Genomic DNA, 27,618 nt, shown 5'->3' with positions numbered 1-27,618 from the left:
TGATTGTCACAAAAATATTTTAAACAGAGATGAAATGTATAAAGGCACGTACAGATTGTCAATAGTGACATCAGTTACATCACATTTCTTTAGAAACAGAACCTTTCCTGTTTCTGTAAACAACTTTTTTTTCTCACACATTTAAAGTGAGGTTAGTGCTGACATAAGATTATTGCTATACTCACAGTTTGAGTGTTTCCACTGTGTATGAGGTACATTTCTCCATCCAAACATCCCTACTGCTCTTACCTACTTGAGAGTTAAGAGTCAACCCAAGTCTGTAGGCCATAACCATTCAATAATGTTTTTGTCAGTACTGGAATGATACCAGATAACATTATAAAACACCAGAGATCAAAAATATCTTCTTGTTGAGGTCCAAGACTTCAACTTGTTCTTCATTACATGAAAATACAGCTCATTTAACTTCTTCAGGAAAAAAATTATACTGAAGATGAGTAATTCCGTCCTGAAAACTTCATCTAAGACTATTCCTTCACAATAGTCTCTGATATTTTGTTGTTTTAATTCATTTGATTTAGCAGTCACCAAGAATCATCTTTCTTCTGGCGGTCTGTCGTAACGGTCTTGTATACTTTTTGTCAGCTGTTTGATAAATATTTTGTAAATTTTTCCACAGTATGTATGCACTGTCTTTTGTAGTTCCAGTTCTAATGGCTTTAATAAGGAATGGATGCTGTCATCTTCAAAAGAACACTAGAGAAAGAAGATAAAAAGACAAAGATATATATAAAAACTTAACTCTATTCCCAATAACTTCTTCAATCCACTTTATCTCAACACTCTCCACTTTAAAAAGTCTCATAGAAAGCACATGCCCAACAAATAATTTCAATGAACTAAATAGAAGACATCTCACAGGAGGCGGGAGGAGGCAGAGAATCCTGTGTCAAGGCAAGGACATGGTCAAGAGCAGAAAAGACCCAGAGATTCTCACAGCTGTGAGAAGACCAGCAACAGGTCTGAAGGTGGCTGAGAAAGACTAATAAAAGCCAAAAAATCACTCCAGTAACACTGGTGAAGCTGGACTGGAAAGGAGTGAGATACAGAGAGCACAATTCAGGGTTTCCCAAAGAACCCTAGCTGCCCAAGGATAAATGTTTGAGAACTGCAAAGAGTCGGACACAACTGAGCGACTGAACTGAAACACCACGCACTCTTGAGCGAGATTCACAGGGGCACGTGAGAAACTATTAAAACAGAAAATGCACCTGTTGAATGTTGTTTGCCCCACTAATTACAAAACGTACGTTCAGAATCCTTTTTCACTACAAAATGTCTTCCTATCTCAAGAAATATATTTTGGAAAACACTGTAGTAGTAGTAGTAAGTGGAAAAAAAGCTGAGATCTTAGTATTTTCGGCCATGCACCTTTTTGTTATTTGCAACCACAATTAGAAAGACTAAGGGGGCTTGAAGATATCTTACAGGAAAGTTTGAAGTCAGTAAAAAAATGGAAGACTCTAAAGGAAATTCAGAACCTGAAATCTAGGAGGACTGCAAATGACCTGAGGTTTACTACCCTGCCATAGAGGGAGAGGAATGGAAGCACCACTCGAATCACAACTAGTGAGTCTGTAGGAAGCTGCAGCCCCTCTATGGAGAACAGGCTGAACTTCAATGCTCATTCAGAACACTGACGTGATAGGGCTGCACAGAGATCCTAAACCCTGGTGCCTCTAGTGCAAGAAAACTAGGATCATTATGCATGAAACCTTCCCTCTTGGGTAATTTTTTCAAACCTAATCCCATATACTGAAGATAAATACCTTAAGGTATTTTTAAAAATTTAAAAAAAAAAAAAAAAAAAAGGTGGGGAGGAGAAGAGGCTTAACTAGGAAGAAATGTAATGAAAATAATAACAGCCAGCACTCTGGGATCTGGGAGAAACTGCTGAAAGCTAGACTGGTTAAAAAGAAAGCACTTCCTACACACCAGGCATCAGGCTAAGAGCTTTATATGTAGTAATGCATTTAAGCTTCACAATGACTTCATGAAACATGACAATTTACAATGAAGCAACTAAGGTCGGGAGAGAGGATTTTTCCAGTTACAAAGCTCTAAATGGCTGAGCCAGGATTCCACCTGGAAAGAGCTTTACAACCACACAGCACTGCTTACCCAAAAAAGCAAATGAAATTGTGCCAAGTGAGTTTCAAAAACTCTGCTGCAAAGATGAAGCTCAGTTAACAGTGGTGAACTGCCGTGTGCTGTATATAGATACGTCCACATTTCTCTGGGGTTAAAAGTAGCAGCCATGCTGAAGAAGGTAACCTTCATCAAGGTGTAGCACCTGTACGAAGTGACACTGGTAACACTTCACTGTGTACAAAAACATCCTAGGACAACTGTGGCTGAGCGGCGAGTAACCCTGGGAAGACCAAACTGGTCTTTTTCCTACTCTACAATGACTAAAAATGAAAATGTTACAAAGGTGTTTAAAAGTTAATTCCCGGGAATACTTGAGATTCTGTTCATTTCCTTGTGATTTTAAATCCAAGTGTTTGTGGTTAAAGAATTTTTTTTCTTCACTGGGGAGGTCTTTTGATGAATATTTTCCTGAAATAAAAACAGTGCCTCATGGATTACAGCTCTTTTAGTCCACCATATACCACAAGAAGTTTGACCTTTAAAGAAGAAGGTGCTGCTGCTGCTGCTAAGTCACTTCAGTCGTGTCCGACTCCGTGCGACCCCGTTGACGGCAGCCCACCAGGCTCCCCCGTCCCTGGGATTCTCCAGGCAAGAACACTGGAGTGGGTTGCCATTTCCTTCTCCAATGCATGAAAGTGAAAAGTGAAAGTGAAGTCGCTCAGTCGTGTCCGACTCTTAGCAACCCCATGGACTGCAGCCCACCAGGCTCCTCCGTCCATGGGATTTTCCAGGCAAGAGTGCTGGAGTGGGGTGCCATCGCCCTCTCCGAAAGAAGGTGAGAAATCACCAAATGCCCACCTGTACATACAGAGCCAGCAGTCACGCCCTCCACCAGGCATAGACTCCACAAGCACCTGCATCCAGAGGCTCACCTGCCCAGAGGCCACAGTGCCCGCACCTGACTGCAAGCCTCCTCCTCCCCTACTGTGTGCTACCTGGACTCGTCCACACCTTTCCTGGCTGCCTGGTACTCGTCCTTCCAGCTCAGTCCAATGTCAGCTCCTCCGAGAAGCTCTCCTGACACAGATAATCACTCCCTCTTCACTGGCACTGTACCCAGCACACAAACTTTCAGGAAGGTCATGTTTTATATATAAGAATGTCAGCTGAAGGCAGATAGTAAACAGTGAGGCAATGATGCCCACAATGAGATACTTCAAGGCATTTTCAAAAAACAGAACATGTTTTAAAAATACAGGCACAATGGCAAGCAGTCCAATCCTTCAGATGCCAAGTGCCAGCTACATACAGGAAAACTGTGCAGGAGAGGAGGTCGAGTCCTCTACATCTCTGCAAATCTACTGCACCTTATGCAGATACAAGCAGGGGTTGAGGTAAATCAAAGTTAACACAGAAACACCACGAAATCTAATAATTCAAATGAAATACAGAAGCAGAAAATACTTTACAGAGCAATAAAATGTTTTATTCCCACTGTGAATCTGCACTTTTTAATCTTGGTATTTGTACTCACTCAACAAACAATATTTAACAATTATGTATGGACTGTAAAACCTGATTTGCTGGCAGACATAGCCATGCATTCACATTTCACAGATGGTTCATATCCTTATGGTTCACAACATTCAACAGCTATGACTAAGCTTCTCTCTTGAAACTTGCATAAATACCTCTCTCTGAACAGTAATTCTTTTAAAAATTATACTTTCCATTGAATAATAGAGAAGATAAAAAAAACTAACCAAGCACCAAAAAGACTGATTAACTTCATTAAGTTGAAAACTGGGTAGATACAGCTAATTAATACAAACCGAAAACAACCACTAGTCATTAATTACTTCAGTGTCTGAAACAGGTTTTAAAATAAGATTTATTTCTTAAAAATCAAGTGTAATTAATCAGCTTAAAACAAATACTCAGGTTTTTTTAAGTATATACTTGCAAGAGATCAAAGAAAAGATCAAATAAAACTAGTAAGATTTAATTCCTTAATAATGGATTTTTTAAAAAATGCTCAGAGGCAACAAAGAAATCACATTTTTATAGGAGTGCATTTCTTTTCTACCCTGCAAAGTCTCAGAACTCCAAAAGTACCTTTTGTTATTTTTATCACCTCTTGACAAGCCATAATAAAGCATTATTTAAATATAATATTGATTCTGAAGGCATACAAGGTCAGCTACATGAAAATGAACATCAACACTAAATTTTATAATTCTTCAGTGAGTGTAGCTGTATCATGATAAACTGATTATTCAGAAACCCTATCTCTCAGGCTTATAGGATTAAGAAATTCAGAAAAACACTAAAACTGTGGCGTACAATGGTATCAGCACTTTCCCTACCGCCAAGTGTGAGCAACACTCAGTTCCAGGAGAAAACTTCAGCTCCCTCTACTGCAGATCACCACTTTACACAGCACATGGTGTCACCACATCCGGCCCAGTCCAGCCACTGCCTACTTTAACCCATCACCCCAGTTAAACAGCTCAACTCCTGACCTCCTCATGGGTTTTCTACCACCCACACGACTGAGCAACTTCACTTTCACTTTTCACTTTCATGCGTTAGAGAAGGAAATGGCAACCCACTCCAGTGTTCTTGCCTGGAGAATCCCAGGGACGGGGGAGCCTGGTGGGCTGCCATCTACGGGGTCGCACAGAGTCGGACACGACTGAAGCGACTTAGCAGCAGCAGCAGCAGCAGCAGCAGCAAGACCTTTTCTCAGGCAGTGTTGGTTCTGCCTGCTCACCTGGCAAACTCTTACTCATTCTTCAGGGTTCATTTCAAATGCCTCCTCATCAATGAGGCCTTTGCTGGCCCTTCGGTGCACAGCTTTACACTCTTCCACATCCTAAAACAGTCTGTGTCTCAGGAGATTAGAGTTCAGTATCTTTATTCTCATTCCTATTAATGAGACTGTACTAGCAAATACTGACTGAGATCAGTCATTAGCAAACGCTTAGAGTCTCGCCAATAGGAGCATCAGCTCTTTTGATCCCCACACTTAGACCAAACCAGCACTCCTGCTACTGATATTTGTCTTCACATCCATATACGATTAGACACGGTCCAGCAGCACAGTGAACATACCCCCTGAGAGATGAATGGTCACATATAACTTCTCCCCAGCTATCAGTGAATTAGCTGCATGGATAGTGCCTGATATACAGCTCATTAAGCAAAATCATAAATCCAATCCTTATTTGGCTTTGCCCCAAGTCTTGGTCCCCAACATACTCAGATACGTGAAGTATAATCATCTCCCCCTGTTAATCCACCTTAACTACATAAAAGCAGACCCAAGGGGAAAAAGAGACAGAAAGAGGTATCTGGGGTGACAGGGCCAGAATAATTTTTTCCAAACTCAATATAAAGTTTAGTATTTAAAAAAGGAAACCTCATTTACAAAGGCAACAAAGAAAACAGAATAGACTTAAGATATGTTCAAAATCCACAGTATGAAGAGATCTATTCAACATTCCTGAAAGACACAAATCAAAGACAACCCTTGTTCCTAAGAAGTCTCAACACCATCAAAACGTCAGCAGTCACTAAGTCAACATGTGAAGACGACACACTCCCAACGAAAAAGCAACTTTTTGTTAAATGCGTTGATATCTGTGTAAAAATAAAAATACACTAAGTAGGAAGACACTAAGAGGACAGGATGTGAACAGGGAATATTAAAATACAGCACAGGGTATTAAAATTCAGCACAAAGACTTCATACTGAAAACGGTGTGTGTCAGTGCACAAATGGACAGACCAGTGGAGCAGAAGAGAAAATCCAGAAATCACAAATGGAACTTTAGCACATGATAAAGTCAGTATCTCAACTCTTCAGGTTATAGATAACCTTTCAAATAAACATAATTGGGAGAAGACGGCCACTTGGAAAAAGATCATATCAGATCTATCCCTTACTCAAGAGTAAATTCCAAATTGAGCAGAAGACTAAATGTAGTAAGTGAAACAGTATATAGGTGAAACTTTCTGTAAGCTGAGTATAGGTAGGGAAAGACTTTCTAACTATGACTTTTTAAAAAGGTTTTAAATTTGATTACACAAAAATTTCTATAAAAACAAACAACTCTGAACGACAAAAAATGCCATAAACAAAGTCAAACTGGGAGAAAATATTTACATCAGATATAACAGAAAAAGAACTAATATCTTAAATACACAAAGAACTTGCAGCAACTGATGGGGAGGCGGGAAGTAAAGTATGAAAGTCTCACATGGTGATGACTGTACAACTCTGTAAATATGCTAAAAACCACCGAATAATTTACACTATGAGTGAAAAGGATGGCATACAAAATATGTCAAAAATAAAGTCACTTTAAAAAATCAATAGAAGAGACCTGAAAGAAAATTCACTCCCAAAAGATGTAAAAACAGCTGTTAGATATATAAAAAGATGTTCCTGTCACTCACAAGAGAAAGTGAAATTAAACTAAGATTCCATTTCTCACTTATTAGCATGGCAAAAAATTTTCAAGGTTGACAATACACTCCTGTGCATAACAGGCTTCCTCATGAACTGTTGGCAGGAATGCAAATAATCCCTAAGTAGGGGAAACAGGCAGTAACTTCAATTAAAATTATCCCATGTCCAGGAATTTACCCTAATTAATACATTGCTTTTTCCTTCCTTCCTCCCTCCCTCCGTTACTTCTTTCCTTCTTTTCTCTCTCTCATTCTCTCTTTCCCCCTTTCTCTTTATTGGCCCACCTTGCAGTTTGCAGAATCTTAGTGCCCCCCAAACCAAAGATCTAACCAGCGCCCCAGCAATAAAAGCATGGAGTCCTAACCACTGGTCCACCAGGGAATTCTGCTGCATTCTTATTCAAAATGTTGGAGAATATCAAAATGTTCAAACATAGGAGAGTAACTGAATAAACTCTAGTATAGGCACAAAGTGGAGTATCACACAATTTTGTAAAAAAAGTATAAGGAAGATATTTATAAATGCCCAAACTTACAGAAAACTGTAAAACAAAAGCAAAGAGCAAATAAAGATGAACACCACCTTTCATGTAAGAAAAAGGGACTTACAAAGCATACGTGTACCTACTCATCTGTATAGGAAGGACACACCAGAACATGAAACTGGTGACTGGGGCTGGGACTTGGGATAGAAGGCTGAGGAAGGTACAGGTTCTGAGTAAACCCTAATACAGCTTTGACTTTCTGAAGTATATTAATATTCCTCACATCAAATTGAACTCAGGACTTCCCTGGTGGTCCAGGGGTTAAGATTCTGCCTGCCAATGCAGGACACGGCTTCAACTCCTGGTCTTGGTAGATTCCACACGCCATGGGGCAACGAAGCCCAAGAGCCACAACTACTGAGGCCCCTGCTCTGGAGTCTGTGCTCTGCAAGAAGAGAAGCCACTGAAAGGGGAAGCCTTCGCCCGGAAACCAGAGAGCAGCTCCCACTCACTGCAACTAGAGTAAGCCCTTGTGCAGCAACAAAGACCCAGCACAGCCAACAAAGTGATTAAGTTCTCAAAAATTAAAGTTAAATCAACAAACATGAGAAAAAAACTTAAAACTGAAAGCATATGGAAATACATGAATCCAGCAGTATTTCAAATGAGTAAATAAAGACACTGACAGGAGCAGAAAAAAACTAATGCAAATAACGTCTGAACACAATACAGAACATACACCCTCATCCAGGGGTGGGGAGGGCGAGAGAAGGACTGTAAACAAACTGAATGCTTACAGCCGGCTAGCTTTTCAAGGAGAGGAGTGGGGATAGTAGTCCAAATGGAGCATTTTTGAAATTATTTTAAATGAATTATAGCTTTAAGCAAAAGAGGAAAAGTTTTCGTTTGGAGCCAGGATTCTAACGAAGAAAACAGAAACCAAGTAGAAGAGGAAAGGAAGGAGCCTGGGAGAATGCAACTGGGCGCACTGGTGTCAGCACAGGACTCTGTGTGCGCATGTGCTTGCATTTTTGTATTTCCCAGCTCTGCTGCTGAAAGGGCTTGGAAGGGAAGACAACTTTGCAGCAATAAGTATCAGAGTTCCTTAGAGAGAAAACTAATTTCAGGGCGAGGGCAGGGAAGGCATAATAAGATAAGCCTGGGATATTTTGCGTACCTCCTCTTTGAGAAGGTACTCAAAATAATGATGGGAATGTGTCAAATAAGCACAAGAGATGGCCAAAAGGGGCACCCCAATCACCAAATTTGGCACAACTTCAGCATCAATATAAATAAAATTGAACACTGCATTATAATTTGCTGAAAAGAATAGCATAGTGAGCTCATACTGATAATGCATAGGTCAGTAAGTGGGCAAAAGGCAGTGCCCTTCCTTACAGCAGAAGGCCAAGTGCCAGAGCTGTATGGGGAGGGCGTGGTGGGGTTTATCACTGATGACCTAGAGTAAAGGATATGCAAATTCTCTGTAAACCAGGGAGTATGTCCACAAAAATAATTTTTTAAAAAAAAGAGCTTACATTTCTCAATGCTTCATAAATAGCTCTAAATGCTGGTTGCTTATCATCATGGTAAACACCTCTGTTCCCATGGAGAATAAAGATTCCTTCTTCTTCAGCTTCTTGGCAATTGCTTCCATATATGCAATGATCTGGACGATAATTCCATTGGCAAGGAAAAACAAAAAGGCTTTCTATGCAAAAATAAAACGAAGAAGTAAACACACCCTAATTCCACAGAATTAACATTCTGCAAAGATTTTAGACTTAGTTTACTCTGTTTTAAACATAAAGAGTGATAACTTACTATAAGCCAAAATCAAATAAATGTATTTTTTTCAATTTTGACTAAATGCTATGTTTTTCTTTTTTACAAAGAATAAAAGGAATTTTTAAAATTACCTGGATTATGAAAAAATATGATATTCAACAGATCTTGATCACCCCATGTAATGTTCAGTTTGTATTTTTTAAGCAGTGGCATCAGTATATCTCCCCATCGTAGTCGCACGGTGGTCATATCATTCTGTTGGTAAATGCATGAACAAATTTCTCAGACTTCCAGGTTAAACATGGCAGCATAATGACAGTTCCTCATTCTTCCCTTAGCAATCATTGCAGAGCAACAGGAGATTTGTAAACGTCCTTTGTTACAAAACAATGTGACCCTAACTTAAACCTAAATGTGAGGAAGAATGAACAGCTCAAGTGGAGAGATAACAAAAGATATCTGAAGCTGTACGGAGCCATGATGAAACTAAGGTCGGGAAGAAAAGGGAAAGAGAAAGCAGGTGGTGGTTTCAGTGATACGACTGTGCCCTCATCTTAAAAAGCACAGAGTTTCAGTACCTACGTCTTTGTAATACAGCTGTTGAAGATTAAAGGTGTTAATATATAAATGGAAAGTACTAGAAGCAGTGGGGCTTCCCTGGTAGCTCAGACAACAAAGAATCTGCCTGCAATGCAGGAGACCAGGGTTCAATCCCTGAGTCGGGAAGATCCCTGAAGACAGGAATGTCTCCCCACTCCATTATTCTTACCTGGAGAATTCCATGGACAGAAGAGCTCTGCAACCTATAGTCTATGGGGTCGCACAGAGTCAGACACGCTACTGCTGCTAAGTCGTTTCAGTCGTGTCCAACTGTGCGACCCCACAGACGGTAGCCCACCAGGCTCCCCTGTCCCTGGGATTCTGCAGGCAAGAACACTGGAGTGGGTTGCCATTTCCTTCTCCAATGTATGAAAAGTGAAAGTGAAGTCACTCAGTCATGTCCGATCCTTTGTGACCCCATGGACTGCAGCCTACCAGGCTCCTCCATCCACAGGACTTTCTAGGTAAGAGTACTGGAGTGGGTTGCCATTTCCTTCTCTGGGAGTGGGACATGACTGAGCGACTAACATACACACACAGGAGCAGTACCTGGTACAGTGTTGGTTAGCTCTTATCACCATGATCACTATGACTCTTAGACTGATTCGCTAATCCTTTATAATTGGCATTTCAAAGAGATCACTTGAAACTGATAAATAAAAAATAGATACTGAATTTAATCAGCTGCCTTTTCAGCCTCTATGGGATTACTCATAGCTCATTATTTTAAAACTCAAAGTCAGATACCTAAGGAAACAACAGAGTTGAAAGAGGGCTGGGGATCATTTGAATCTGGGGTGAAAAGGGGTGGAGTTGAATACTAAGTCTTTTATACAAATTTGACTCTTGGAAACTCTCCAGGTTTAAACTAAGTACTTTTCAAATTATAGTTTGCAACATGCTGATGAGTGAATTTTTCATATCCTCTGAGAGATTCAAGTACAGAAACTCAGAGTAAGATTCAGAAACTTTTATAGCAATTTAACAGAGTAATTTTATATCTATTTATTTTAGCATTTTCCAAGTAATTTATTTATATTATTTTTTACAAAACCATTGGCTCAAGACAGATTCCAAACAATGTTTAAAAAAGCACTTTCCTTCTTCACTGATCCTATCTCCAGATAGTCTGAAAACAATTGTTACAAGCTATTCTGTTGCTGCTACTACTGCTGCTGCTAAGTCACTTCAGTCATGTCCGCCTCTGTGCAACCCTATAGACGGCAGCCCACCAGACTCCTCTGTCCCTGGGATCCTCTAGGCAAGAATACTGGAGTGGGTTGCCATTTCCTTCTCCAATGCATGCAGGCATGCTGAGTCGCTTCAGTCATGTCCGACTCTGTGTGACGCCATGGAAAGCAGCCCACCAGGCTCCTCTGTCCAAGGGATTCTCTAGGCAAGAACACTGGTATATATAATAAACTCAATGGAGGTATAAGCAATCTGTCCTTTGAGAAGGAAAAGTAAGAATTCCTAGGAGAAAAAAACTACATATTTAAACTAAATATAATCTACTATAGTAATTGTATTACCTTCTTTCTCAGGATGCAATAAATACAGTGACTATACACACACACACACACACACACAATCTGGAAAATGACTGAAACAAATTTTACTTAAGGAAATAGTAAGAAAACAATTTATTGAAAGGATAACTCTGCAGTGAGTTATTGATCATGTTAACTAAATGTTCTTAGGATCTGAAAAGGAAAATATGAGCTGATCAACAAGGACCAAGACCAGCAACACATTCAATAGACAGTACTTTTGGAATACCCCTTGTATCATGTCATGCTCAAGTCTTCACTAGATTTTACTTATTTTAAAAAAAGAAGAAGAAAAATACACCTATTCAAAGAAATGCATCTACTCAAAGAAAAAAAAATCTTTATTATACAAAGGAAAAGTCCTACCAGAAAAATACTGGACAAGAAGCAATTACACTAGTAGTACTTGTTGAGGATATAACCTAGAATATCCAAGACTAAAAAGGCCATGAAAAATGAGTTTAATAAAGAGGCATTATAAACAAAAAGAGTTTAAGCCAACAGAAACAGAAAAATAGCAAAGAAGAAAAAGTCAAAGGAAATGGACATACAGCCATTCACAAAGGAGGAAACAAAAACAGCTAAAAATTGTATGAAAAGGTTTTCACCCACATAGGTGGTGTAGTCAGGTAAGTAAAAATTAAAATACATGAGGTGTTTTTCAGCCATCAGTTCAGTTGCTCAGTCGTGTCCAACCCTTTGTGACCCCGCGGATTGCGGGGTCCATCACCAACTCCTAGAGTTTACCTAAACTCATGTCCATTGAGCCAATGATGCCATCTAACCATCTTATCCTGTCATCCCCTTCTCCTCCTGCCTTCAGTCTTTCTCAGCATCAGGGTCTTTTCAAATAAGTCAGCTCTTTGCAATAGATGGCCAAAGTACTAGAGTTTCAGCTTCAGCATTAGTCCTTCCAATGAATATTCAGGACTGATTTCCTTTAGGATGGACTGGTTGAATCTCCTTGCAGTCCAAAGGACTCTCAAGAGTCTTCTCCAACACCACAGTTCAAAAGCATCAATTCTTTGGCACTCAGCTTTCTTTATAGTCCAGCTCTCATCACATCCATACATGACTACTGGAAAAACCATAGCCTTGACTAGACGGACCTTTGTTGGCAAAGTAATGTCTCTACTTTTTAATACGCTGTCTAGGTTGGTCATAGCTTTTCTTCCAAGGAGTAAGCGTCTTTTAATTTCATGGCTACAGTCACCAGCTGCAGTGATTTTGAAGCCCAAAAAAATAAAGTCAGCCACAGTTTCCATTGTTTCCCCATCTATTTGACATGAAGACATGGGATCAGATGCCATGATCTTAGTTTTCTGAATGTTGAACTTTAAGCCAGCTTTTCACTCTCCTCTTTCACTTTCATCAAGAGGTTCTTTAGTTCTTCACTTTCTGCCATATGGGTGGTATCATCTGCATATCTGAGGTTACTGATATTTCTCCTAGCAATCTTGATTCCAGCTTGTGCTTCCTCCAGGCCAGCGTTTCTCATGATGTACGCTGAATAGAAGTTAAATAAGCAGGGTGACAATATACAGCCTTGACGGAATCCTTTTCCTATTTGGAACCAGTCTGTTGTTCCATGTCCAGTTCTAACTGTTGCTTCCTGATCTGCATACAAATTTCTCAAGAGGCAGTCAGGTTGTCTGGTGTTCCCATCTCTTTCTGAATTTTCCACCATTTATTGTGATCCACACAGTCAAAGGCTTTGGCATAGTCAATAAAGCAGAAGTAACCATATAACTACATATTAATACTAGTACACAGAATCAAATCAAATTATTCTTTCTCCATAATGACACACATTAAATGTGATGGGCTCTATGTACTGACATAAAAATTAACTATATATTTGCTAAGTGAAAAAGGCAAACTGAAGCTGTATAAAAGGACTCCACATTTAAATGCTAGTATACATGTATATCTGCTTCAAAATGCCTTTTTAAAAGGGTCTGAAGAATACAGAGCAAAATACATAATGTCATTTGGGCAAAGAATGAAACTGGAGATAGTGGTATGTAAAGCAGAAAAATGTCTTTTTTACTCAATGAATTGCCTGAATTTTTACAAGCATGATTTATTTTGTAATTTTTTTAAAAAGATGCAGCTCTAATATTCATTTCAGCAACTCTACCGAAAATGCACATGTATCATATTAAGATAAATTAGTTTCATTTTTAGAATTATGTAAGCTTTTGAAAACGAACTCATTATTACCATCAGTCTATGTTATATGTAAAAATAAAATTGACAGATGACTATTCATGTCATTCTCTGACAATACTAGAAACTGAGAACTCATGAATTCTCAAAGATTGGTTACTCTACTAATTTCTGAAAAGTTCTGCCCCTTTTGGTAAGATGTTCACTGACACTGTTTTCTTAGGCTATATATGTAACACAATAAAAGCCTTCCATCACACACACATTTCAAATATGTAAAAACAATCATCCCAACTGCCTCTCAGTAAGTATTCTATTTTTTAATACTTTTCAATAATCAATGGCAAAAAAAAAAGTTCAATAATAACACCCTGGTTTCTAAAACCTCTGTCTGTCCTCTGCCAGTAATTATCCATTGAGTTGCTACTTTATGCCAGACTCCATGCTAAATATTCTGAAAGCAAAGCTGTATAAAAGACATACCCTCCCCTCAGTAAATGGAGAAAACAGGCAAAAATTAGACTTTACAAAATAATAAATGGCAGGACACAAACAAGGTACAGCAAACATACAAGAAAAGAATTCTCAAGGTGCCTTAATTATAGTCTTTGGTTTTTATCTAATAAATAGGAAAAGGTCAAGAAATATCCTAATAGGGATTCAACACTGCAGAAACAATCATATTACAAAACACAAAGCTGTATCTTAGCCAGGGTTATATGTTGTATAACCCTGTATACAACATATAACAACTGTATAACCCAGCTGTATCTTAGCCAGTGTCTATCAAGCACTATGAGAAACAAAACAAAAAGCTAAACTTTTACTATTTTAAATTTTAAAATAAATAATTATAATACATAAGGTTGGAACTGAATAATTATGAATGGTAGGGGCTGGGTGACAACCAAGCATATTAAGAATTTAAAATATGGTCATTGTCCTATGGGTTGTCTTACAGTCTTTCATGTGATAATTACTATGGGATAACATTTGTGGACCTGTATGAAAAGTTTGAAAAGTTATTACAAGTAATTCAGTTATATCACTAGAGCTCTAAAATTTAACATCTGTGCCAGAAATTATGAGTTAGTAGGAAAAAAAAACAAAGCCGTGTCTGCTAAAGGTATGTTTGGAAATCAGGAAAAATAAAGAGATATAAAATGGAATTTAAAAAATCAATAAATTTTGTTGAAACATATCAGCAATTGTAAATAAAATATTTTAAAAACAGAGCAAATCTTTGTTCTCACTGGGCAAGAACAGAGTTGCCTGAAACAAAGGGATAGTACGTATGAAGTAAATTGTACCTACTAAATTAATATACAATCATACACCTCATATGTTCTTCATTAAGTCATTAGTACACAGACAAAAACAAATGTTTGAAAGCTTAGAAATTATTTCAACTCCCATATCTACATCTCTAGCTGGATTAGAACATACTACAGACAAAAAGGAAAGGGGAGAAACTGTTACACATACTTAAGAATGCCATTCAAATAAGTAAAAGGCAAATAAAAAATAATTATAGATTTGAACTACATAGCTTCAATTTGAAATGTTCTTAAAATCAAATAATGGTGTTATACTAAATTATCTCTAAGGTTCTTTGCAACACAACACTTCTCATAATTCTAAGATTTTCAAATGAAGAGTTCCTAAGCACTTACATTATTCCTTAGCACATAATCTTACAGCACCATCTTCTGGTACAGTATTACTGTGCATAGTCTAACCATCAGAAAAGGAAGAAAACTCACGATGTGACACCTGCTTTATTTAGTATAATGTTATGGTAGATAAATTTTTAAAACTCAAAATATATTAGCAAATTGGGTAACTGACATTGACTGATAAGCAAGAACACAGGTTACACTGGCTTCACTAATGCATTCATTTGTGGAAGACAAACTGAAAAAGACATCAAGATTTCAGAAAGGTACAGAAGATGCGAAAGCTAAACAAACAAACCCTATGTAGGCTAGATATACAGAAGACAAGAGTGATGGATATTAAACTGCCTTAAGATTGAAATGTCCAGATGTGGGTGGTGACGGCTACAAGCAGTACAGTGGCCTATAGGAAGGATACGAAGGGATAATAGATTTAAATCAGACATGAAGACAGGAATAAAAATACTGGTGTAAACTCTGGTCCAGCACAGCCAATGGAAAAATCCTAAATATATACATGTGCAAATATGTAAGTATAGATATTCGTATCATAAAATATCCCTTAATGCTTAATTTAGTATTAACCAGATGTAAAGGGTCAAACAGTGAGTATGAGTGTTTCAGAAATCACTGCTTTTAGCTAACACTGAAGTGCTAACTACGTGTCATGCCCTATACTAAGCACTTTGAATGGGTCTCTTTTAAAAAGACAACCTACTTAAGTCATTTATTATCTCTATTTTTCAGCTGAGAGAACTGACATTTGAAAATTAACTAGCTGGCTAGTAGTTGTGGCGAACAGGCGACAAAGTTAAACATAAGGCCAAACCACTTGACTCCAATGGCCCCAGACTACAACGACTTAAGGATTCATCAGCATGAAACTGATAAACAGTACAATGTGTTCAGAATGCAGTCAGCAAATTGAAACAGCCGTACTTTTCTGATCCCAAAATTTGAGACAAGAAACATGTAGGGATTTTTTAAAAGTCACTATAACTTCCAGTAGCACCAAAATAGCCAACATTTCCTATGTGTTAGGCCTCTGTTCTAACTATTTTATTCCTCACAAAAACCCCATGACATACATACTGTTATCTATTATACCATTTCACAGATGAGGAAATCAAAGCCTGGAGATGTTCAGAACTTAACCAAGATCTCAGTGTTTGAACCAAGCTAACATGAGTCTTAAGCTCTTAACTACAATCTGTGCTCCTCCAGGACATATCACACTTTAGAAAGTGAAGTTGCTCAGTCGTGTCCGACTCTTTGTGACCCCATGGACTGTAGCCTACCAGGCTCCTCCCTCCATGGGATTCTCCAGGCAAGAGTACTGGAGTGGGTTGCCATTTCCTTCTCCAGGGGATCTTCCCAACCCAGGGATCAAACCCGGGTCTCCCGCATTCCAGGTAGACGCTTTAACCTCTGAGCCACCAGGGAAGCCCTCACACTTTAGAGTCAAGTATTATGAGGCTGCACTACTACAAAATGACAACTCTTGTCTAGAATACCAATCTAGGAATGTTCACACTTGCTGCTTGATACTCGACTGTAATGCCATCTCCTTTGACCTACTGGGAAATAGATGGGGAAAACAGTGGAAACAGTGTCAGACTTTATTTCTCTGGGCTCCAAAATCACTGCAGATGGTGACTGCGGCCATGAAATTAAAAGACGCTTACTCCTTGGAAGGAAAGTTATGACCAACCTAGATAGCATATTCAAAAGCAGAGACATTACTTTGCCAACAAAGGTCCGCCTAGTCAAGGCTATGGTTTTTCCAGTGGTCATGTATGGATGTGAGAGTTGGGCTGTGAAGAAAGCTGAGCATCAAAGAATTGATGCTTTTGAACTGTGCTGTTGGAGAAGACTCTTGAGAGTCCCTTGGACTGCAAGGAGATCCAACCAGTCCATCCTAAAGGAGATCAGTCCTGGGTATTCTTTGGAAGGAATGATGCTAAAGCTGAAACTCCAGTACTTTGGCCACCTCATGTGAAGAGTTGACTCATTGGAAAAGACTGATGCTGGGAGGGATTGGGGGCAGGAGGAAAAGGGGAGACAGAGGATGAGGTGGCTGGATGACATCACCGACTCGATGGACGTTAATCTGAGTGAACTCCGGGAGTTGGTGATGGACAGGGAGGCCTGGGGTGCTGCAATTCACGGGGTCGCAAAGAGTGAGACACAACTGAGTGACTGAGCTGAACCGAGCTGAGCTGAATGCTCTAATAAACAGAATACTAAAAACATACTTGCTTCAATAACTCTAGGTTAGTAGAAAAATTCTGAATAGGTCAATCTAGCTTTTAATAAAACAAAACTAAACTGGAAACCAGACAATCTGGAGGGACAAGAGCAGAACGCTGACCTGAATCAGTAACTTACCTTAAAATACTTCCTTCTCATTCTGGTCATGTTCATCAGCATAACTCCCGAGTTCACTCCAGTTTTCCCATAGTATGGATGTCTGGCAAAACGATTATACCAGCCTATTCGAGGCTCTTCATGCTCTGGTGCCATTGCGGCAATTTGTGTGGAATTAAACTTCTTTAGCAAAGACCAAATATCGTCAACAGGCCGTAAAAAAAGGATATCAGTGTCGACATACAATAGTGAGTCAACTTCTTTCAGGATTAACTATGGGGAGAGATATTTGAATCAGTAACTCTATTTCATTTTAAAACAAAAGAGGCTTTCATTATTTTTTTAAAAAAATACTTAAGAGATAAACTACTTGACATTAATTTTTTAAATTAATTTTTCCCAAGTCTGCCATTTTTACAACAGCATATATAGATATTCTGCTAATCTTTTTATTAACCTTTAAAGAAGAAAAGCTATAAAAACACATCAGAATAAAAACTCAACACTAAAAACTGGAAGAAAAAAGTAAAAGCAGTATGCTCAAAGACTAGGGAGGAAATGTTTTCCATAATGGAAAATAACATTACCTTTGGTGAACTGACATAGCAAATCTTAATTTCCTGAGATAAATACAGAAATTAGCCAATACAAATGAAGATCTGAACTTGTCCCCTCTGCCGTAACACTAATAACTGGTACCTTTACTTCATAATGCCCTCAGCCAGCAACTGGTAGAGCCAAAGTTGAAATCCAGACCACCACGCTCGAGTCCATGCTCTTATAGGTGAGCTGACCATCTCCTAACAAATCAAAGATCCTGCACTTAAATAGCAAGGGCTGAAACAAGACTTGTCTTGGAAGACTGGCTATGTCACTGCCCCAGGAGATGTCAAACCTCCTGCCTGCTCTGGCTGTGCTCAGCTGTGTCTGACTCTTTGCAACCCCGTGGCCTGCAGCCTGCCAAGCTCCTCTGTCCATGGAATTTTCCAGGCAAGAATGTTGGACTGGGTTGCCCTTTCCTACTCCACAGGATCTTCCCTACTCCAGGGGTTAAACCTCCAACATGTCTCTTTTACAGGAATTTTCAAGGGTAAATTTTTATTTCTGCCTCACCCAAAGACGTTAGAATCTGACTGCTGCAAATTTAAATTTGTCTAGTCCAGTGTACTAGTAAGACTCAATGATTAGATTAATCTAAATGAAAGCTTTTTGGTTAAGAATATGATGAGGATAAGAGATTGATCCTTATTCTGCTCCCTTTCAAAGCTGCTCCTGAAGCCAGGGTTAAGCCATCACCTTAATGACCAGTTAGGAAGCTGAAATCACTCCATGCCCCCACTGATTTAATACCAGGCTAAGGGAAAAAAATCTGACAGTTAACGACAGAGCCTGAATAGGGAAGGTTCATTTGTTCAAGGACTGTAATTAAAAGGATACATATGTATGTGTCTGTATGTCTGTCCCTCTCTTCTTTTTGGGGGGGACAGAAAAGTGAACAAAATTGTTTTGCCTCTGTACCATGAGACAAATGTGTTTACAGATTACTGCATTGTTAGCAGTCTAGGAAGACACTACAGGAAGCTCCGGGTCACTGTCAGGAGCCACTGCCACTGGCAGTCACGTTGTGTGTGTGTGTATTCTGTCACTTAGTCGTGTCCGACTCTGTGACTCTGTGGACTGTAGCCCACCAGGCTCCTCTGTCCATAGCATTTCCCAGGCAAGAATACTGGAGTGGGTAATCATTTCCTCCTCAGGGGATCTTCTCAACCCAGGGATCGAACCCACGTGCCCTGCATTGCAGGTGGATGCTTTACCGCTAAGCCACCAGGGAAGTCCACCTTCACACATAAGGTGAAATAACAATCATATCAGCATTTTTCTATGGTTCCTTTTGGAGGAAGGAGGATTTGCCAGAGCTTACCTTGGATCTTTTAATCCCTCCATTTAAAAAAAAAATTTTTAATGTTTATTAATTGACTTGGCTGTGTCAGGTCTTAGTTGTGGAACATGAGGTCTTCGCTGCAGTGTGCAGGCTTAGCTGCCCTGTGACACGCAGGATGCTGGTTCCCTGTCCAGGGATCGAACCCACATCCCCTGCACTGTAAGGCAGATTCTTAACCACTGGACCAGGGAAGTCCCTTAATACCTCCATTTTAAAAGAGGAGAAACAGTTAAGGTTTTTACTTAACTACTTCAGTAAATACTTTAAGAAAATTCTTCATTTAAGAAAAATGAAGAATCAATTTACTTAGAATCTGGTTAAAAAGATGCAGAACTAAGAGTGAATGAAGTACAAGAACAATCTGACAGGTTTCAAGTATCTAATTTCAGTATTTCAAATTTTTAACTAGATCACATCATTAAATGATCTGGCAAACTTCCTATCACAACATCAACAATTAAACTTTATACTGCTGAACAAAACAGAAGAGCAACGGTTGTAACCTCATGCTTCTTTCACCATTCAATGGTTTTCAGTAGTGTATTGTTTATTTAATGTCATAAAGTGTTTGTTTAAATGTTCATCTCCCATATCGGACAATAAACTCTGTGAAAACAAGAAATCTGGGTATATATTCATTCCTATATACCCAGCACTTCAGTACAGATACGTGGCAGAACAAAGGCACTCACACTACTAATTAAATGATGTAACACTGCAATGATTCAACGTAAGTTTTTTTTTTTTTAATTTTTAAAATTTAAAGCCTGTGTGAAGTTATCTAAAACTTCTTAGGCTTTCCCCCTCTTAATTCCTTATTTGTGTGCTTCTTACAAGGGAGGCAGACAAGGAAGACATCCTAGGATCAAGACTTTTTATGCCCAGCAATAAACCTACTGGTTAGGCAGATTCAACTATCAAAATGCAACATGATTTTAAATCTTAACTGACACCCTAGATTTGACAAATTCTATTCTCAATATGCTTAGAACTGCCTTACTCCACTTAATAACAAATAACTTAAATTTCTTCCCGATAATTCCTATACTTAACAGAACTCATGTGCTTTCAATATTTCTACTACCGTAATTATTTTAAACATTATAGTGGTTCTAACAACTACTGAGAATTTTTTAAATGTGGGTGAATTAAATTCAAAATGGCAGAGGTAATCTTGCTTCTGAATATTCTTAAAAATATTTATTTATTGAGTGTACTGGGTCTTAATAGCAACACTTGGGATCCTCTATCATTAGCTGTAGCAGTGGGATCTAGTTCCCTGACTAAGGATCAAACCTGGGCCCTCTACACTGGGGGCAGAGTCTTAATCACTGGACCACCAGGGAAGTCCCTGAATATTTTAATCTATGATAATCAGGGTTTATCACCAAAGACTACCACCAAGGAAGAGCCTCACTGAATAAATGGTTCCCATTTCCCTTTTAGTTCACGTGCCTCAAATTCTGTTTCTGTGTTAAAAGTATCAGCTAGAAAAGGTGAACTGACTTGCTGTTAAAACAGAAATAGTTATTTAATAATCTGCTTCATTTCCCAAATTACAAATGCAACCTGCAACCGGCAGGTGATCCTGCCACTGCATTCCTACTGGCAAAGATTTGGCTCCATTAAGATCTGATAACCTCTAACTCCTTCTTAGGGCCTCCCACATGGCACTAGCAGTAAAGAACCTGCCTGCCAATGCAGGTGGCATAAGAGACGTGGGTTCAGTCCCTGGGTCGGGAAGATTCCCTGAAGAAGGGCATGGCAACCCACTCCAGTATTCCTGCATAGAGAATCCCCTGGACAGAGAAGCCTGGTGGGCTACAGTCCATGGGGCCATAAGAATCGGACACGACTGAAGTGACTTAGCAGGCAGGCAGACAGGCAACTCCTTCCCAGAGAAGAAACAGTTTATAGCAACTGAATAAATTAAAACATAAGAAATAGTACTGTAACAGAAATTACTTACACTTTTTATTTTTAACAGCATATTTTACCATAGCTTTTATTTGTTCTATGGGAAGTTTTTTCTTTCTTCTAATATTCAAAGGGAAAATAATTTGTGTGTGTTTATTTAACTGATTTACATGACATTCTTCATTAACTCGTGTGTAAAAGCAAGATGCAAACAAAAAACACTGGAGAAAAACTTACTGGCAAGAACAATCTCTGGGAAGCACACGGCTTAAATAGTTTTTTCCACTCTGCTGCATTCTCACTTGGAAAAGTTATCGGGTATAATGAATAATTAAATGTTTGCAGAAAAGACCAGCTGTCAAGCTACAATAAAAAAAAAATAAAAGAACTCAATTCAAACTTGTTTCACTTTCTCTGCAAAATTATAAACCACGATTATTTTTTCAAAAGCTGAAAATTAAGATGTTATACATCGTATGTCATACACAGTTAAGAGAAAGTTAAGATTCTTCCTTCCCACCATTTTGTTTTCATTCAAAATCTTAAAATCATTCTAACAGCTAGACTTCACCATAAAGATCTAAGGGACAATTAAAATGATAAGAGTATCAATCAAAAAATCAGGAAGTTGAAAGAACCATACAAACTGTTCACCTCCATTAAACTTGACCTGATGTACAAATTTTCTCAATCCTTAAACAAGTTAAGCTCAGAAAAATTAAGCACCAATTTTATTACCATCATATATATGACATAATAGAAAAGGTCTGCAATCCAAGTCAGACCAACGTGAAGAACTGATGAGAAAATATTATCTGGGACTTCTCTGGTGGTCCAATGGTTAAGACCCCAGGTTTCCACCGCAGGGGGCTCAGGTTCATCCCTGATTGGGAAACTAAGATCCCACATGCTGTGAGGCATGGCCAAAATATATTTTTTTAAAAAGAAAGAAAATACTTATCTATGCATTTTCTATATTCATAGATGTTCCTCATAATAAAATATTTCAGTCACTATATATCTAGTGCAGAGTTTCTGCTTCTGGCCGCACTGTGCAGCTCACGGGATCTCACATCTCCCATCAGGGACTGAACCCGGGCCCTCAGTCACAAAAGCTCGAAGTCTTTACCACTGGTCCGCCAGGGAAATTCTTCCAGTGCCAATTTTTAAAAAATCATTACAAAAAAACAGCAAAATCTGATTTTCTCATCTGAAAATCTATAATGAACACATTTACTTTTTAGTTTCCTGAATGCAATTGGAGACTGAATTGTTTCAAATTCAGAAAGCATTACCTATCATTGCTGCTTCAACAGTATTGTTGATGCAAATTTCCCACAGAGCACTCACAATCTCTGGGGGAAGAAAAAAACAACAGACTAAAGATCTCTTTTTGAATTATGTCTGTGTTCAAGTAATTTTTAGAAAAACCCTCCTTCTTCTTTCTTTTCTTCCAACTTATGTTTGGAAGGAACATATGCCTTCCAACAAAGTTTAAGGGAATAGCTTTATATCCAACAAAGCTTTGATGTCTCCATCAACTAGTTTCAAACACTAGCACTTTATTTCCCTTGCATGACTTATTAATCACTTATTAAAGATCCTAAATACCAACATCAAAATGAAATCTTAATCATTTTTAAACTTCCAGTATCTAGTCATCTTTTTTGCAGTAAAAGCACATTCCAGAAAATATTTGATTCTCTTTCATCAAAAGAAAACCCAAACTTTCTCAGAGTTAACTATGATAGTTAAAGAAAAACTAAGTTTAAAAATATAATATATACTACACAAGCAATAACTCATCCAGATTTGAAGACAACACAGAGCTGCATATAAGATGAAACAATAAATTTATTTTACTTTTATATTATATTTTCAAAGGCTTCCACAGTTGGTAGCAATCTGTTGCTAGTCTTTGAACTGTTAGGACAAGATTAATTCTTCTGTTAATATTTCAGAAACAACCCAGATAATGACTTTAGGATCACAAAAGCACACATCACAGATACAGAAACCATAAATATCTTAAAACGGTTAAGTAAAGCATTTATTTTGGTTGTTTTATTGAACTACAGCTGATGTACAATATCCTGTAAGTTACAGGTATACAATACAGTGATACACACTTTTTAAAGGTTCAGTTCAGTTCAGTCACTCAGTAGCGTCCGACTCTTTGCGACCCCATGAATCACAGCACACCAGGCCTCCCTGTCCATCACCAACTCCTGGAGTTCACTCAGAATCACGTCCATTGAGTCCATGATGCCATTCAGCCATCTCATCCTGGGTCGTCCCCTTCTCCTCCTGCCCCCAATCCCTCCCACCATCAGAGACTTTTCCAATGAGTCAACTCTTCGCATGAGGTGGCCAGAGTACTGGAGTTTCAGCTTTAGCATCATTCCTTCCAAAGAAATTCCAGGGCTGATCTCCTTCAGAATGGACTGGTTGGATCTCCATGCAGTCCAAGGGACTCTCAAGAGTCTTCTCCAACACCACAGTTCAAACGCATCAACTCTTCGGCGCTCAGCCTTCTTCACAGTCCAACTCTCACATCCATACATGACTACTGGAAAAACCATAGCCTTAACCAGATGGACCTTAGTCGGCAAAGTAATGTCTCTGCTTTTGAATATACTATCTAGGTTTGTCATAACTTTTCTTCCAAGGAGTAAGCGTCTTTTAATTTCATGGCTGCAGTCACCGTCTGCAGTGATTTTGGAGCCCCCCAAAATAAAGTCTGACACTGTTTCCACTGCTTCCCCATCTATTTCCCATGAAGTGATGGGACCAGATGCCATGATATTCGTTTTCTGAATGTTGAGTTTTAAGCCAACTTTTTCACTCTCCTCTTTCATCAAGAGGCTTTTTAGCTCCTCTTCACTTTCTGCCATAAGGGTGGTGTCATCTGCATATCTGAGATTATTGATATTTCTCCCAGCAATCTTGATTCCAGCTTGTGTTTCTTCCAGTCCAGCGTTTCTCATGATGTACTCTGCATAGAAGTTAAATAAGCAGGGTGACAATATACAGCCTTGACGGAATCCTTTTCCTATTCGGAAACAGTCTGTTGTTCCACATCCAGTTCTAACTGTTGCTTCCTGACCTGCATACAGATTTCTTAAGAGGCAGGTTAGGTGGTCTGGTATTCCAATCTTTTTCAGAATTTTCCACAGTTTATTGTGATCCACACAGTCAAAGGCTTTGGCATAGTCAGTAAAGCAGAAATAGATGTTTTTCTGGAACTCTTGCTTTTTCCATGATCCAGCGGATGTTGGCAATTTGATCTCTGGTTCCTCTGCCTTTTCTAAAACCAGCTTGAACATCAGGGAGTTCACGGTTCACGTATTGCTGAAGTCTGGCTTGGAGAATTTTGAGCATTACTTTATTAGCATGTGAGATAAGTGCAATTGTGCAGTAATTTGAGCATTCTTTTGCATTTCCTTTCTTTGGGATTGGAATGAAAACTGACCTTTTCCCGTCCTGTGGCCACTGCTGAGTTTTCCAAATTTGCTGGCATATTGAGTGCAGCACTTTCACAGCATCATCTTTCAGGATTTGAAACAGCTCAACTGGAATTCCATCACCTCCACTAGCTTTGTTCGTAGTGATGCTTTCTAAGGCCCACTTGACTTGACATTCCAAGATGTCTGGCTCTAGATTAGTGATCACATCATCATGATTATCTGGGTCATGAAGCTCTTTTTTGTACAGTTCTTCCATGTATTCTTGCCACCTCATCTTAATATCTTCTGCTTCTGTTAGGTCGATACCATTTCTGTCCTTTATCAAGCCCATTTTTGCATGAAATGTTCCCTTGGTATCTCTAATTTTCTTGAAGAGATCTAGTCTTTCCCATTCTGTTCTTTTCCTCTATTTCTTTGTATTGATCGCTGAAGAAGGCTTTCTTATCTCTTCTTGCTATTCTTTGGAACTCTGCATTCAGATGCTTATATCTTTCCTTTTCTCCTTTGCTTTTTCCCTCTCTTCTTTTCATAGCTATTTGTAAGGCCTCCCCAGCCAGCCATTTTGCTTTTTTGCATTTCTTTTCCATGGGGATGTTCTTGATCCCTGTCTCCTGTACAATGTCACAAACCTCCGTCCATAGTTCATCAGGCACTCTATCAGATCTAGACCGCTAAATCTATTTCTCACTTCCACTGTATAATCATAAGGGATTTGATTTAGGTCATACCTGAATGGTCTAGCGATTTTCCCTAGTTTCTTCAATTTAAGTCTGAATTTGGCAATAAGGGGTTCATGATCTGAGCCAGTCAGCTCCCGGTCTTGTTTTTGTTGACTGTATAGAGCTTCTCCATCTTTGGCTGCAAAGAATATAATCAATCTGATTTCTGTATTGACCATCTGGTGATGTCCATGTGTAGAGTCTTCTCTTGTGTTGTTGGAAGAGGGTGTTTGATATGACCAGTGCATTTTCTTGGCAAAACTCTACACCATTTAAAGTTATTATAAAATACCAGCTACAGTTCCTATGTTGTACAATATATCCCGTAGCTTATTTTATACATAATAGTCTGCATCTCTTAATCTCCTACCCCTGTATTATCCCTCCCCCTTTCCCTCTCCCCACCGGTAACCACTAGGCTGTTCTCTATAACTGTGAGTCTGTTTCTTTTTAGTTATATTCACTTGCTCACTGTAGTTTTTAGATTCCACCTATAAGTAATATTACAGTATTTTCTCTGTCTTATTTCACTTAGCACAATATCCTCCAAGTCCATCCATGTTGATGCAAATGGCAAAATTTTCATTCTTTTTTATGGCTTGTTAGCATTTCACTGTGTGTGTGTGTGTGTACACACGACTTCTTCTTTATCTATTCATCTGTTGATGGACACTTAGGTTGCTCCCATATCTTAGCAACTGTAAATAATGGTGCTATGAACAATGGGGTGCATATATCTGTTCTAATGAGTGTTTTTAGTTTATTTTCCCAAATATAAACCCATGAGTGGAATTGCTAAGTCATCATGAGAAACACTGGGCTGGAAGAAGTACAAGCTGGAATCAAGATTGCCGGGAGAAATATCAACCACCTCAGATATGCAGATGACACCACCCTTATGGCAGAAAGTGAAGAGGAACTAAAAAGCCTCTTGATGAAAGTGAAAGAGGAGAGTGAAAAAGTTGGCTTAAAACTCAACATTCAGAAAACGAAGATCATGGCATCTGGTCCCATCACTTCATGGGAAATAGACAGGGAAACAGTGGAAACAGTGTCAGACTTTATTTTGCGGGGCTCCAAAATCACTGCAGATGGTGACTGCAGCCATGATATTAAAAGACGCTTACTTCTTGGAAGGAAAGTTATGACCAACCTAGATAGCCCATATTCAAAAGCAGAGGCATTACTTTGCCAACAAAGGTCCGTCTAGTCAAGGCTATGGTTTTTCCAGTAGTCATGTATGGATGTGAGAGTTGGACTGTGAAGAAAGCTGAGCGCCGAAGACCTGATGCTTTTGAACTGTGGTGTTGGAGAAGACTCTTGAGAGTCCCTTGGACTGCAAGGAGATCCAACCAGTCCCTTCTGAAGGAAATCAGTCCTGGAATTTCTTTGGAAGGAATGATGCTAAAGCTGAAACTCCAGTACTCTGGCCACCTCATGTGAAGAGCTGACTCATTTGAAAAGACACTGATGCTGGGAAAGATTGAGGGCAGGAGGAGAAGGGGACAGAGGATGAGACGGCTGGATGGCATCACCGACTCGATGGATGTGAGTCTGAGTGAACTCCGGGAGATGGTGATGGCCAGGGAGGCCTGGTGTGCTGTGATTCATGGGGTCGCAAAGAGTCGGACGCGACTGAACTGAACTGAACTGATAGTAGTTCTGTTTTTAATTTTTTGAGAAACCTCCATACTGTTTTCCACCGTCTGCACCACTTTACATTCTCACCAAGAGCATACAAAGATTCCCTTTTTCCACGTCGTAACATTTGCTGTTTGGGTCTTCGTGATGATAGCCATTATGACAGGTGTGAGGCAAGATCACACTGTGGTTTTGATCTGCATTTCCCTGATGATTAACATGCAACAGTGAGCATCTCTTCCCGTGACTGTTGGTGATGTGCACGTTCTCTCTGGAGAAATGTCTATCCAATTCTTCTGCCCATTGTTTTAATCAGGCTGTTTTTTTGATGGTAAGTTGTATGAGCTGTTTATATATTTTGGACATTAACCCCATACTGGTCATGTTGTTCAGTCACCAAATTGTGTCCAACTCTTTGTGACCCCATAGACTGCAGCACACCAGGCTTCCTTGTGCATCACCATTTTCCAGAGTTTCCCCAAGTTAATGTCCCTTGTATCAGTGATGCCATCCAGGCATCTCATCCTGTGTCACCCTCTTCTCCTTCTGCCTTTAATCTTTCCCAGCATCAGTGTTTTCCAATGAGTCAGCTATTCACAACAAGTGGCCAAAGTGTTGGAACTTCAGCATCAGTTCAATGAGTGTTCAGGGTTGATTTGATTTCCTTTAAGATTGACTGGTTTGATCTCCCTCCTATCCAAGGGACTCTCAG

At 39.1% G+C, this 27,618-nt stretch overlaps 1 protein-coding gene across 2 annotated transcripts in view; it reads right to left on the bottom strand.

Annotated features, from left to right (window-relative positions):
- Positions 1-555: 555 nt before the first annotated feature.
- GXYLT1 (glucoside xylosyltransferase 1) overlaps positions 556-27,618 on the bottom strand; it is a 47,737-nt gene continuing 20,674 nt past the window's right edge. For both annotated transcript variants that reach the window (XM_068971855.1, XM_068971856.1), the window contains 5 exons: positions 21,317-21,442; positions 17,242-17,493; positions 8,990-9,113; positions 8,609-8,781; positions 556-717 (listed from right to left, as the gene is read on the bottom strand). In XM_068971855.1, the coding sequence (XP_068827956.1) occupies positions 556-717; positions 8,609-8,781; positions 8,990-9,113; positions 17,242-17,493; positions 21,317-21,442 (837 nt within the window). The remainder of the gene's footprint in view (positions 718-8,608; positions 8,782-8,989; positions 9,114-17,241; positions 17,494-21,316; positions 21,443-27,618) is intronic.

Source organism: Capricornis sumatraensis, chromosome 4, assembly GCF_032405125.1.
Source record: "Capricornis sumatraensis isolate serow.1 chromosome 4, serow.2, whole genome shotgun sequence".
Lineage (NCBI taxonomy): Eukaryota > Metazoa > Chordata > Mammalia > Artiodactyla > Bovidae > Capricornis > Capricornis sumatraensis.
Note: the sequence above shows the minus strand (reverse complement) of the source record. Positions and strands in the feature narration are given on the sequence as shown.